Source organism: Gekko japonicus, unplaced genomic scaffold, assembly GCF_001447785.1.
Source record: "Gekko japonicus isolate JY-2015 unplaced genomic scaffold, Gekko_japonicus_V1.1 scaffold2711, whole genome shotgun sequence".
Classification (NCBI taxonomy): domain Eukaryota; kingdom Metazoa; phylum Chordata; class Lepidosauria; order Squamata; family Gekkonidae; genus Gekko; species Gekko japonicus.
Window position 1 is genome coordinate 186,757 of NW_015166503.1, and position 12,038 is coordinate 198,794.

General features: G+C 56.1%; 1 protein-coding gene across 1 annotated transcript in view; it reads right to left on the bottom strand.

Moving 5' to 3' along the window:
- The window catches only part of PRKCSH (protein kinase C substrate 80K-H), a 43,499-nt gene that overhangs the window by 8,553 nt on the left and 22,908 nt on the right, over nucleotides 1-12,038 (bottom strand). Inside the window, exons 11-12 of the mRNA XM_015412227.1 lie at nucleotides 9,233-9,329; nucleotides 4,683-4,752 (exon numbers count right to left, since the gene is read on the bottom strand). Coding sequence (XP_015267713.1) covers nucleotides 4,683-4,752; nucleotides 9,233-9,329 — 167 coding nt within the window. The remainder of the gene's footprint in view (nucleotides 1-4,682; nucleotides 4,753-9,232; nucleotides 9,330-12,038) is intronic.

Below are 12,038 nucleotides of genomic sequence, written 5' to 3' on the forward strand. Positions count from 1 at the left end.
AGTCCAGTGGAGCCTGAGCGGTGGGTGTTGCCTCCTGACACACTTCCGGTGGTGTCAGGGGGCGTGGCATATGCAAATAAGTTATGCTAATGAGCTCCTGCACCTCTTTTTCTACAAAATGACCCCTGGGCACAGTAAAGGCAGGTCATCTGTGCGCACGTTCAGTGTTCGATCTAACTCAGCAGGCGGGAAAGGGGAAAGCTATACAGGGTTCGAAACGGGGTCCCCCAATGGAATTGGGCCAGTCAGAGGATGAGGTGCCGGGTTCAGGTTCCCAGCGAAGCGACAGGGCCGAGGTACCAAGGTCAGAAGCCCAGTTAAGAGAGAAGGCACAGCGAAAGAAATGGAAGCGGACCTTCCAGCACATGAAGATGCTCACCCAGCGGCCTCCTGCCTCCCCCCATTCACAAGGGCCGTGGAGCCGACACACCGTGAGAGAAGCGATGGATGATGGAGGGCTAACAGCACCCTCCCTCGTTAGGCTGGTTAAGGAAGGAGATCTTGCTGGGCATGTTTGGCAGAAAGGTCAGAGGAAAGCTGGCAGAACCGGGACCTCTCCGCGTCCTTCCTGGTTTGCTCTGCCACAACCGTCCCCGACTACCCCCCTGCTGGACTCCCGCCTGCTGGGGTCACTGAGCCCCCCCTCCCTGAAGAGCTGGGGGGCCACGCCCAGCGTCTGTCTCTGCACTCCACACCCCTCCGGCCGCTGGAAGGCCCCGCCCCCCTTCCGGAAGGCTCCCTGAGGCAGGAAAGCTGCCCGGGGCCAGAGGGTGCAGTGGGGCTCGGCCTTCATGACCCAGATTAGGAGGAGCAGTGCCGGGGAGTGACAAGCTCGTGGTGGCCCTGTGAGTGGAGGACGCTCCCCACACAGAAGGGGGTGTGGGCCCCCCCCCCGGGGGAAACTAAAGCAAGCGTGACGAGCAGGAAGGGCCGCGGGAGTCACGGAACTACGCCGGGGGAGTTTTAATGAAAGCAAGAAATGTGCCAGTTTGGTGTCGTGGTTAAGTGCCACGGACTCTAATCTGGGAGAACTGGGTTTGATTCTCCACTCCTCCACTTGCAGCTGCTGGTGTGACCTTGGGTCAGTCACAAGTTCTCTCAGAGCTGTTCCCTCCAGGGCAGTTCTTGAGAGAGCTCTCCCAGCCCCACCCACCTCACAGGGTGTATCTGTTGTGGGGAGGGGAAGGGAAGGGAGTTTGTCAGCCGCTCTGAGACTCCCTTGGGTAGTGAAGGGCCATGGGGTATAAATCCAATCTCTTCTTCTTCAATATCACTGTTGGCAGGGAGGTATTTTTAGGCGAGAATCACTGGTCAGCAGAAAAGAAGAGGGGAGGCGGCAGCTGGAGGGGGCTTCTGACAGGCAGCCCCCAGACCCAGAGTTGCTGGCTGAGCAGGGCCTCCGGTCCGTCTGGCCTCACCCTCCTGGCTGCTTGGAGGGCAGAACTGGACCACTCGCCTCCGGCTCCTCCCCAGGAGCTCTGGCGGGGGTGGGGAGGCGGGCTGGGCAGCACCTTCCCCCCTCCCCCCCCCAGGCCGAACATCAGCCCTCCTCCTTCCCCTTTTGGGCCGGCGGTGGCGCGGCTGCCTTTGCTCCTTGCCCTGATCCGCCTGCGGCCTCCTCGGGGACCCCCTGCCAGAGTCAAAGGGCCCGTTGGGGAGGCTGTATCCCCTGGTTACCGCCCCGTCTCCAAGGCGACCCCTAATCACGGGGACGGCGCCTCGGCTCTTTGTTTCCTCCTCGAGGAGTTCCTCTCCGCCCACTCGAGAGCGGCCGCCTGGCTCCAGCCACGGGAAGAAGCAGCCGGCCTCTCTTCTTCCCTCTGCTCCGTGCGGCAAGCGTTCGGGCTCGCGGTCCCCGTCCCCCCCTCCAGAAGCAAGTCCGTTGCGGCCAAGCACACGTGGAGGGCGGTGGGTTTAGCCCCAACGGCGGCGGCCGGGGTATATTTAGAATGGAATCCGCCCCGAAACCCGAGCTAGAATGTGGCAGCGCTCTCCACAGTCCGGAAAGGGACCACACTGCCGCCACTCGCTTGGCCTGCGGAGGGCCCCAGGTCCTGACCCTCTTCAGAGCCAGTCACGTCCCCCCTCAGTCATCTCTGTCCTAAACTGAAACGTCCCAGATGACTCTTCAGCCTTCCCTCCTAGGGAAGGGGCTCCAACCCCCTCAACGTCTTGGTCGCCCTCCCCCCTCTGTACTTTCCCCCAGCTCTGCAATGCCCTTTTTTGAGATAGGGTGGCCAGAACGATACACAGCCACACCGTGGACCTATAGAGGGACATTACAGTGTTGGCTGTTTTATGTGCAATCCCTTTCCTAATCGCCTCTAGCACACCGTTTGCCCCGACTCACTCGCAAGGGAGCAGACAGGAAGACCATTTATTTATTTATTTATTTATTTATTTATTTAATTCCATTTCTCCCCCGCCCTCCCCATGAAACGGCTGAGCGAGCCACTGGGCTCCTGCACCAATGAGTTTGCTCTGGAGCCCTCCTTCCTGAGCGAAGGCAGAAACGTGTGAGCCGGAGGCCAAAAAACTGTGAGCTGGCTCACCCTCACTCAGCCTAGAGGGGACACCGCTCCGCAGGCGGAAAGAGGACCCAAAGGCCCTGCTGCTGCCCTCACGCAGAAGGGGACGAGATCAGCAGCAGCGAGCCCCTCCTCCCTCTGGGCCAGCCGCCAGGGTCAGCCACGCGCAAGCCCACCGCCAAGGTCTCCCATCTGCCGGGAGCCGGGGAGGGGGCTGGCCGCTGCGGCAACAATGACTTCTGCCATCGGCCTGAGATTTATGTCAGGCTTCCTCCCTTCCTCTCCGGAGACCTGGGGAAGGGAAGGGAGCAGAGAAGAGAGAGCGGTGGGCCAGTGGCCAGTGGGGGGGGCTCCTGCTCCGCAGCAGGGGATGCTGGGAGGCAGGGCGGCTGAACCCGGGAAAGGGCACCGACCCCCCCCCAGGGGCATTTCCCTCCTGGCCTGCAGGCGCTGAGACGCTGCTGCCGTGCTGAGCTTTCGTAAATCGGGACGGGTGGCCTAGTTTTGCCCTGGCCGAGAAGCCAGGCCCATGGAGGGAGCGGGGCTTTATGGGTGAGGCCCGCGACACTGAAAGGCAGACCTGGGAAGAGCACATAAAACCCCATGGCTGCACCAGAAGGCCCGGCCGAGTCGGAACAAGGGGGAAACCATTGGTGGGAGGCCGGGGGGGGGACACCCGTGGGGGGGAGGGCGGGGGGGGGGAGAGAGAATGGGAGGGGGGAGGGATGGATGAAAAGATGGGTCAGGCCAGGCAGGCTGCACGTGGGGTCTCCACACCTGTGGGAGGGATTATCCCAGCCTTCCGTCTGAGGCTAGGGAGGAAAAGAAGGAATCCCAAAGACCCGCCGGAGCAATGCTCCCTCTCAGCGGTGGAGTCCTGTGTGCAAAAATTCTCCTTTGGGAGCTTCTGGCATGAAAGTTGGGAGCGATCGACTGGGCCACGGCACACGTTAGTTTGCTCTTCTGGAGCCCTCCTTCCTGAGCTGAGACAAAAACGTGTGAGCCAGAGGCTAAAAAGCTGTGAGCTAGCTCACACTAACTCAGCTGAGAGGGAACACTGCTCAGGAGTCCTGCGCCGAGGGGTGCCCAGATGACTGAAGCAGCAGCAGCCAAGGAGAGGGGCTCAGCGTGGGGGAGGGAGAGAAGGCGAGCCAATGGTCACGGAGACGGACAGCCAGCCAGCCAGCAGGCGTCCTTCAACAGGGGAAATGAGGTCAGGGGAAAAGCGCAGAGAGTGGAGTCCGTTCTTCCCCTAAACCGCAGACCTGACTCGAACTGGGGGCAGTGGGGCTCTGCTACATTATTTGAAGAGTCATAAGGAAGCTGAGCAGATAAGAAGAAGAGGAAGAAGAAGAAAAGGAAGAAGGAAGAAGAAGAGATTGGATTTATACCCCATGGCCCTTCACTACCCAAAGGTGTTTCAGAGGGGCTGACAAACTCCTCTCCCTTCCCCTCCCCACAACAGACACCCTGTGAGGTGGGTGGGGCTGAGAGAGCTCTTGACAGAAACTGCTCTTTTTCAAGGACAACTCTTATCAGAACTACGGCTTGCCCAAGGTCATCCAGCCAGGTGCGAGTGGAGGAGGAGTGGGGAATCAAACCCGGTTCTCCCAGATTAGAGTCCGCGCACTTAACCACTACGGTCAAAATATTTGCAACATGCAGATATTTTAAATAAATACCACAACTGAGGCACAGGTTATTACAGCACTGGAGAGAGAAAATGCCTTCCTGCTGTAAGTCCATGGACTGAAGACCTGACAACTTTTATCAATATTTGAACGTATGGCATATAGACAATTGCAGATGGACTTACTTTTAGGTATCTGGAAACCTGTTATAGGAGCTTCTGTGCAGATCTGCTAATTCTGGTTGTTACACATTTATCTCCACTCTCTCTATATGTGCTTATTGCTTTTTAAAATTAGTTACTGGGTTTCGAGGGCTCCCCCCCCCCATTCTTTTCTTTAAAAAAAACACAAATCAAACAAACAGGTTCTGATCAGGCACAAACCAGGCAGCAGGGGGGCGGGTGCTCCGGACGTCTTGCCGGGAGACGCTGCAGAGAGCGCCCAGGGCACCCGCCACTCAAGAGCTGCGCCGGGGAGCCCCTCCCCCTCTCAACGCATGGCAGACTTCAGCCCACAGCCGTACCTGATCGATTCCTCCGTCTCCTTCAGGGATTTCTCTGCCTCTTCAAACTGCTCCCGGGCCTTCTGGGCAGCTGAAACACACACAGACAGGCAAAGAGGCGGGGATGCAGCACTGAGCAAAGAGCAGGGGGGCCCGTGCTGATCCCCGCACAGAATCCCCTTCGCCAAAGCAGCGCCTGAGAATCGGGGCCTGCCCTCCTCTCCGCTCTCCTGAGAGGCAGGCTCACAGGGCACAGAAGGCGGCTGCAGGGATATAGGATGCAGCTAGTGGAGCGTTCCTGAGAACAGGAGTGGACAGGTAGGCCAGGGCAGACGTCCCTCTCGCCCCGGAGAGGCTGCCACAGCCTTCACGGCACAGACCGGCACACGCAAAGGGGCGCTCCAGCAGGGGGGGGGGGGGAGACCCTCCTCCGCCCGGGATTCACTCTGGAGACCTGCCCATGTCGCTTTCCAGCCACCCCAGTTCCTGTGAGCGCGACACTGATCAAACCTAAACTGAGGTTTACCGCTTGAACTTATAACTTAGCATAATATAACTAATTCTGTATGTATAAAACTGGAGCACATAAATGCCTGTTTTCTACAAGCAACACTGCGTTCATAAGGTAAAGGGCAAAGTTTCCCCTTGCTTGAAAGCCAGTCGAGTCCGACTCTAGGGGTGCAGAGCTCATCTCCGTTTCCAAGCCAAACAGCCAGCGCTGTCCGAAGACTTCTCCGTGGTCACGTGGCCGGCATGACTAAACACCGAGGCACACGGAACGCTGTTATCTTCCCACCGAAGCAGTACCTGTTTATCTACTTGCAATTTCTTGCTTTCGAACTGCTAGGTTGGCAGGAGCTGGAACTAGAGATGGGAGCTCACTCCGGCACACTCGGGTCACAAACTGCTGAACTACCGACCTTCCAGCCTGCAGTTCAGCGTCTTAACCATTGAGCCACTGCAGCCCATTCTTAGCCAATCACAAATGATCGTGCATGAAGCTGCCTTCTGCTGAATTAGACCCCGAATCCATCAGACTCCTGGTGCATCCGGGTGAGTCTTTGTTTATGCTGATGGGCAGCAGCTCTTTGGGGTCTCCAGCTGAGGCCTCTCCCATCACCCTCCTGCCTGGTCCTCTTCACTAGAGAAGCTGCCAGGGATTGACCCGAGACCTTCTGCCTGCCAAGCAGAGGCTCTGCCACTGACCCCCGGCCTCTCCTCTACACAGAGGGACAGCTGCAAAAGGCTACGTTTGATGCTCTCATGTTTCTGAAGGTTCGATTTCGAATGCTCGGCACTTCCCCACAACCGGATTTTCAAATGTCCTTTTAACCCCAGCTTCGCCCAACACATACAATTTTCTCTAATAATAAATTCAGAAAATTCCCTTTGTCTGCTACACAAAACCAGACAACAGCCAACCCAAATGCTGCTATTCAAGGCTGCGCCTCTTCAGTGTCCACGGCTTACTCCTATTTCGCAAGGAAGCCTGTCCTCTCTTTAATGGAGAATGGAACCAGGTCCTCAACTTCAGTCACAGACTGCTGACCCCTGAAACGCCTCCCCCCCATTTTGGAACGTGCTCCTATTGGCCGGTGCCAGTCGCCTGGTAGACACCTGCAGAAGACCTACAAGCTGGTTATGGGAAGAGAGAGCCGATCTGGCAGCCATCACTGATTCAACGACAACAAAACTAGCACTTAGTATGAAAGTGTTAACCGGTTTTTAATACTGTTTTAAATGGTCTATTGTATTGTTTTAAATGGGGGGGGTTTTTTTGCTGATTTTATGTAAGCCGCCCTGAGCCGGCTGTGGCTGGGAGGGCAAGGTAGAAATCTGAGGAATAAATAAATAAAAATAAATAAATAAAACCACCTGCCCACCCATTAAAAAAAAACAGAGAGAAGACAGGGCAGGCGTGGGGGGGAACAAGGGCTACCTGGAGTCCACTGGCGCCATCTACAGGACATCAGAGGAAGCCACTTGCTAAAGCGTCTCCTCGGGCGGTCCGCCAGTGAAAGAAGGGGGCAGAACTAAAAGAGGAGACCCCCGGCAGGGGGGCACCGAAACAACCCTGGACCAGGCCGTGAACTGTGCCCTGGAAGCATCCCTCGGGTCCCCCAAGAACTCTAGCAGCAACAGCCAACGACGTGTGTGGGGCTTTCTTTTTTCCTCACTTGCCGCTGAAAGCGCTTCCGAAGCCTCGCCAATCCATCAGATATTCCCCCCACACACTCTTACCCCCAAGGAGCTCAGAGAGGAGCTCTCGGGGACCATGGGAAAGGGGGACTTGGAATGGCACCTCGTAACCCGAACCCAACCCCAGTCTTAGTTGTCTGCAACATTTAGCCTCTTGGCATCATAGACACGTAAAATTACCACGAAGGCTTGACGACACCAGACAGCGGTGGATGAAATCACACCCAGGGCCCTTTCCCAGGACCAATGCTCCCTCTAAGCTGTGGAGTCCCGTGAGCAAAAATTCTGCTTTGTGAGCCACTGGCATTAAAGTTGTGAGCGAGCGATTGGGCTGCTGCATAAAGCAGTTTGCTCTGGAGCCCCATCCTTCCTGAGCTGAGACAAAGAGGTGTGAGCCGGAGGCTAAAGAACTGCGAGCCGGCTCACACCAAACTCAACTTAGAGGGAACACTGCGCCCAGGACTAGCTGAGTCTGAACTTAAAGTCTTCCCACAGACAGAGCCACAGCTGGGAGACTTAAAACAACGAACTCACGATCAGGACTGCACTACCACCGCACTAGTTTACCATCTACGCCCCATATATAGACATCAGGATGGGGGCACGTACACCTATGCCCCAAAATTGCTGCACTATGGGTGAGAACAGGACGCTTAGGGGGCGGCCATCTCGATTTTAGGAATTGTAACTTGGAATTTGGAAATTAGCTGAGAGGAGCACCAAAATTGTTTTAATGAGGATGTAATTTAATATTTTGTACTGTTTTACTGTTTTATCTGGCAAATACGCCTTGTAAGCCGCCCTGAGCCTCCGGGGAGGGCGGGATAGAAATATGAACAATAAATAAAATAAATAAACCAGTCCTAAATTACAATTTTAAGTTTTGTTTTTAGTGTTTTTTATTAATACTGTAAGCCAACTTGAGCTCCATAAGGAAGAAAGGCAGTGAATATATATTTGTGAGTACTTGTGTGTGCCATGGTAGACTTCTGGCGACCCCTAGTGGGGCTTGGACGTTTCAGGGGGGTGGCTTGCCATGGCCTGCCTCTGGCTTCCCGGTCCTGGTGTACCTTGGAGGTCTCCCTCCCAAGTACCTGCCAGGCTTAGCTTCCGAGATCTGACGAGGCCAGGGTGCGAATGAATATTTTAAACAAACAAACTATTTTTCAGATAAAAGAGGAGCAAGGTCGGGGCAAGGTCTCCCTGGAACACATGAAGTTAAAATGCTGGTCTTTCTGTGGTCCCATTCAGATTTGACTGAAGTCATTCTGGTTACATTCTAGCACAGATGGAAGGATTCGGCATGTCCCTAAGACACAGCCTACTCGGTGGGGCTATTTACATTAACGGGGACAGTGTCGCCTTGATGTTGAGCGGGTACATCAGACAGAGGAGACCACGACGCTTGCAAGGGCGCACGAGCGCCTCCTCCCCGTGCCGAGGTGAGGTTTGGTGAGGCTTCTGCCGTCCCTGACGCAACATCCAGCTCCCTCCAATCCTGTCCTCCGAAACAAAACGGCCCCCTTGGAGAGGTAATTCTGTGGCCAACCGAGTCCGGTGCGTCGCCAGCAAGAGGGAGGGAGGAGAAAAGCAAGACCCGCCGCTCCTTGGGAGGAAGGGCTCCGAGGGCCGCTTCCCCCGCCTCCTCCCCGCCTCCGTCTTGAGCAGCAGCGGCTGCACCAGGGAGACGGTCAGCCAAACAGAACCTCTTTCAGAGCCAATTTTGAAACGTTTCGTCTAAAAGCACAGAGACGAAATGGGGAAGGGAAATACAGGAAAGGAAGCACAGAGCGACATTCCCGTGGGCCTGATGGAAAGGAGGCGTGCTTGTGAGGGGGAGGGGGCCCTTCTTCAAAGGAGACCGTGCTCGTGCTGCTTTGGATCCAAGCCCGGCTAAGGGAAAACTCAACAGCTTCCTCTGGTCTCCGACTGCTTTGCGGCTCAGCAGGCCAACGACAACAACAGCTCCCGGCCCTACACCAGGAACCTGTCGGCCCTGGTGCGAGTGGAACGGCCAGCGTAGCGCTGCTGCAAATCGACGTGGTCCCTCCATTCCCCAAAACAAACTAGGCTGACGGGCAACACACCAACAGCACACAGAGATGCAGCAATGAACCGGGACGCGACTCCCTCGAAAGCAGGGCAGATGCTCGATGGCCCCCTGCTCTGAGAACAGATCCCAGAGACATCATCGCCCCCATACGGATTGCGAGCAGCGCCTGACGCCCGCCTCACCTCTCCAGCCCACCAGCGGTGCTATTTCTTACTTTATCTCCAACTGAAGAGCAGGGGAGTGGCTGCTGCCCAGGCAAGGCAAGTGGGCCGGCCTGGCTTTGCTGGGCACCACCACGGATTTCCTTCAGGAAGCCTACCGTCAATGAGAGCTTGCGTGGCATCGTCAAAAGGGGGCATCTTCTCCGACTCATCCTCCACCGCCTTGTCATCGGATGATGGCGCCGTTGGAGGAACCTACAGAGACCCCAAGGCAGAAGAGGTTGGCAAAACGTCCACACAACAGAGGGGGTACCCAGGCCACTGTTTGTGCGACACAATGCTGGTTCCACCACCCCCATCCCCACCACACATCACGGCCAGCTCGCAGAGAATGCACGAACAGGGGAGCAGGCACTCAACTGAAGGCATTTTAACACAGGACGCCCCTGCAAGCGAGCCAGAGAAAACTGCCTTTAAAAGACAAGGTGGCCATGCCAAGTCTTTGATTATGACTAGCTCACTTAATGGCCACGATGTGCCTAGCCTGCATAGCATAGAAGCCTCCAACCTAATGACTGAGCACCTGTGCCACCCCCATCCCCACATCCCCACCACACATCACGGCCAGCTCACAGAGAATGCATGAACAGGGGAGCAGGCACTCAACAGAAGGTATTTTAACACAGGACGTCCCTGCAAGTGAGCCAGAGAAAACTGCCTTTAAAGGTGGCCATGCCAAGTCTTTGATTATGACTAGTTCACTTAATGGCCATGATGTGCCTAGCCTGCATAGCATAGAAGCCTCCAACCTAATGACTGAGCACCTGAAAGAGAAACATGGAGAGAAAACGACCAGTAAGGTTTGCTACTGTCTCTCTGGTTGCTCAGTAGGTACAGGTGCTGTGCCACACGCACGCTGTCCCTCTGGTCTCCTACCCACACGCAGGTGCTGAACCCCGTGGCTGGACGCGGGCACCTGAGGGCGTGCCCCGTGGACTCTTGCCCAGCCTCGTCCTTCCGTCCTTCCACCTGCCAACCAGCTGAGCTTGGCCATCCTGCCAGCGCCCCCCTTTCTGTGTGCCAGGTGGGTGCTTCTCCCCAGACATCCATCCGGGAGTGGCCGTGAATGCTCCTGGGTGAAGGTGCAGCTCTGAGACCCATGGCCCGGCACTCCCTGTGACGGGGGAAAGACCACTGCCTGGCCCTACCCAGGTCTACACCCAGCTTGGTGTCGCGGTTAAGTGCGTGGTCTCTAATCTGGGAGAACCGGGTTTGATTCCCCACTGGTCCACTTGCACCTGGCTGGATAACCTTGGGCAAGCCGTAGTTCTGACAAGAGCTGTTCTCTCAAGGGCAGTTCTCAAGAGAGCTCTCTCAGCCCCGGCCTGCCTCACAGGGTGTCTGTTGTGGGGAGGGGAAGGGAGAGGAGTTTGTAAGCCGCTCTGAGACTCCTCTGGGTAGTGAAGGGCGAGGTATAAATCCAATCTCTCTTTTCATCTTCTTAATCTTCCTGCTTCCTAGTTTGGTCTGATAAAAAAGCTCCTCTGGATAGGGACTAGGTGTTTGGTGTAGCGTTAAGTGTGTGGTCTCTAATCTGGGAGAACCAGGTTCGATTCCCCACTGGTCCACTTGCACCTGGCTGGATGACCTTGGGCAAGCCATAGCTCTGACGAGAGCTGCTCTCTCAAGGGCAGTCCTCAAGAGAGCTCTCTCAGCCCCGCCTGCCTCACAGGGGGTGTCTGTTGTGGGGAGGGGAAGGGAAAGGCTGTCAGCCGCTCTGAGACTCCTTCAGCTAGTGAAGGATGGGGTATAATTCCAATATCATCTTCTGCTTCTTTTTGCGCGTTCTCTCGGGGCAGCCTCTGCTAAGTGCATAACAGAGGCCCACGGGTCCTGTGGCTGAGCTGGTGGGAGTTCCTTCCTTCCCAGGGAGTGTGGCCAGCAGGAGCACCCTTGAACCCTCATCTGCAGAGCTGCCCGGAAGGTGTTTCCTCTGGGGCTCCTCCCAGCGGAGGGTGCCGTGTCTGTCCGTCTGTTCCCTCTCTGGCAGTTTTCTGTGCAGGTCTCCTCTCTGCTGACTAGCGGCACTGCTGGCTGCCGCACCCGCTGTTTCCATTCTCAGAAAAAATAAAACCAGCTTCTCGCCTTTGGGCTAGGCTGGTGGGCTCGGACTCCTGCAGACGGCCTCAGCAAGGAGCTGCTCAAGAACCAAGCTGTGGTGCCCAGGTGGTCTACCTCCCCTCCCCTTTCCCCACGGCCGGCAGTTACGCACCTCACTCTCTCCTGCCCTCCTCCTGTTCCTGGTGGACAAAGACGCAGGTCATGCATTTAGAATAAAGAATGCAAAAATGAACATATTTCCATACAGTTCCCTCTTCTATGTGCGACTTGCCATGAAGAATATAAACTGGGTGGGGGAATAAGAGGAGAGAAGGAGAGAAGAGACTGGATCTATAGTCCGCCCTTCACTCGGAGTCTCAGAGCGGCTCACAATCTCCTTTCCCTTCCCCTCCCCACAACAGATACCCTGTGAGGTAGGTGGGGCCGAGAGAGCTCTTTCGAGAACTGTCCTTGAGACAACAGCTCCGACAGAACTACAATTTGCCCAAGGTCATCCAGCAGCTGCAAGTGGAGGAGCGGGGAATCAAACCCGGTTCTCCCAAATTGGAGTCCGTGCACAGTTTGGTGTAGTGGTTAAGAAGAGAAGAAGAAGAGAAGAGATTGGATTTATACCCCGCCCTTCACTACCCAAAGGAGTCTCAGAGCGGCTTACAAACTCCTTTCCCTTCCCCTCCCCACAACAGACACCCTGTGAGGTGGGTGGGGCTGAGAGAACTCTGACACAAACTGCTCTTTTTCAAGGACAGCTGTGCCAGAGCTTGTGACCTACCCAAGGTCACATCAGCAGGTGCAAGTGGAGGAGTGGGGAATCAAAACCCGTCCTCCCACATTAGAGTCCGCGCA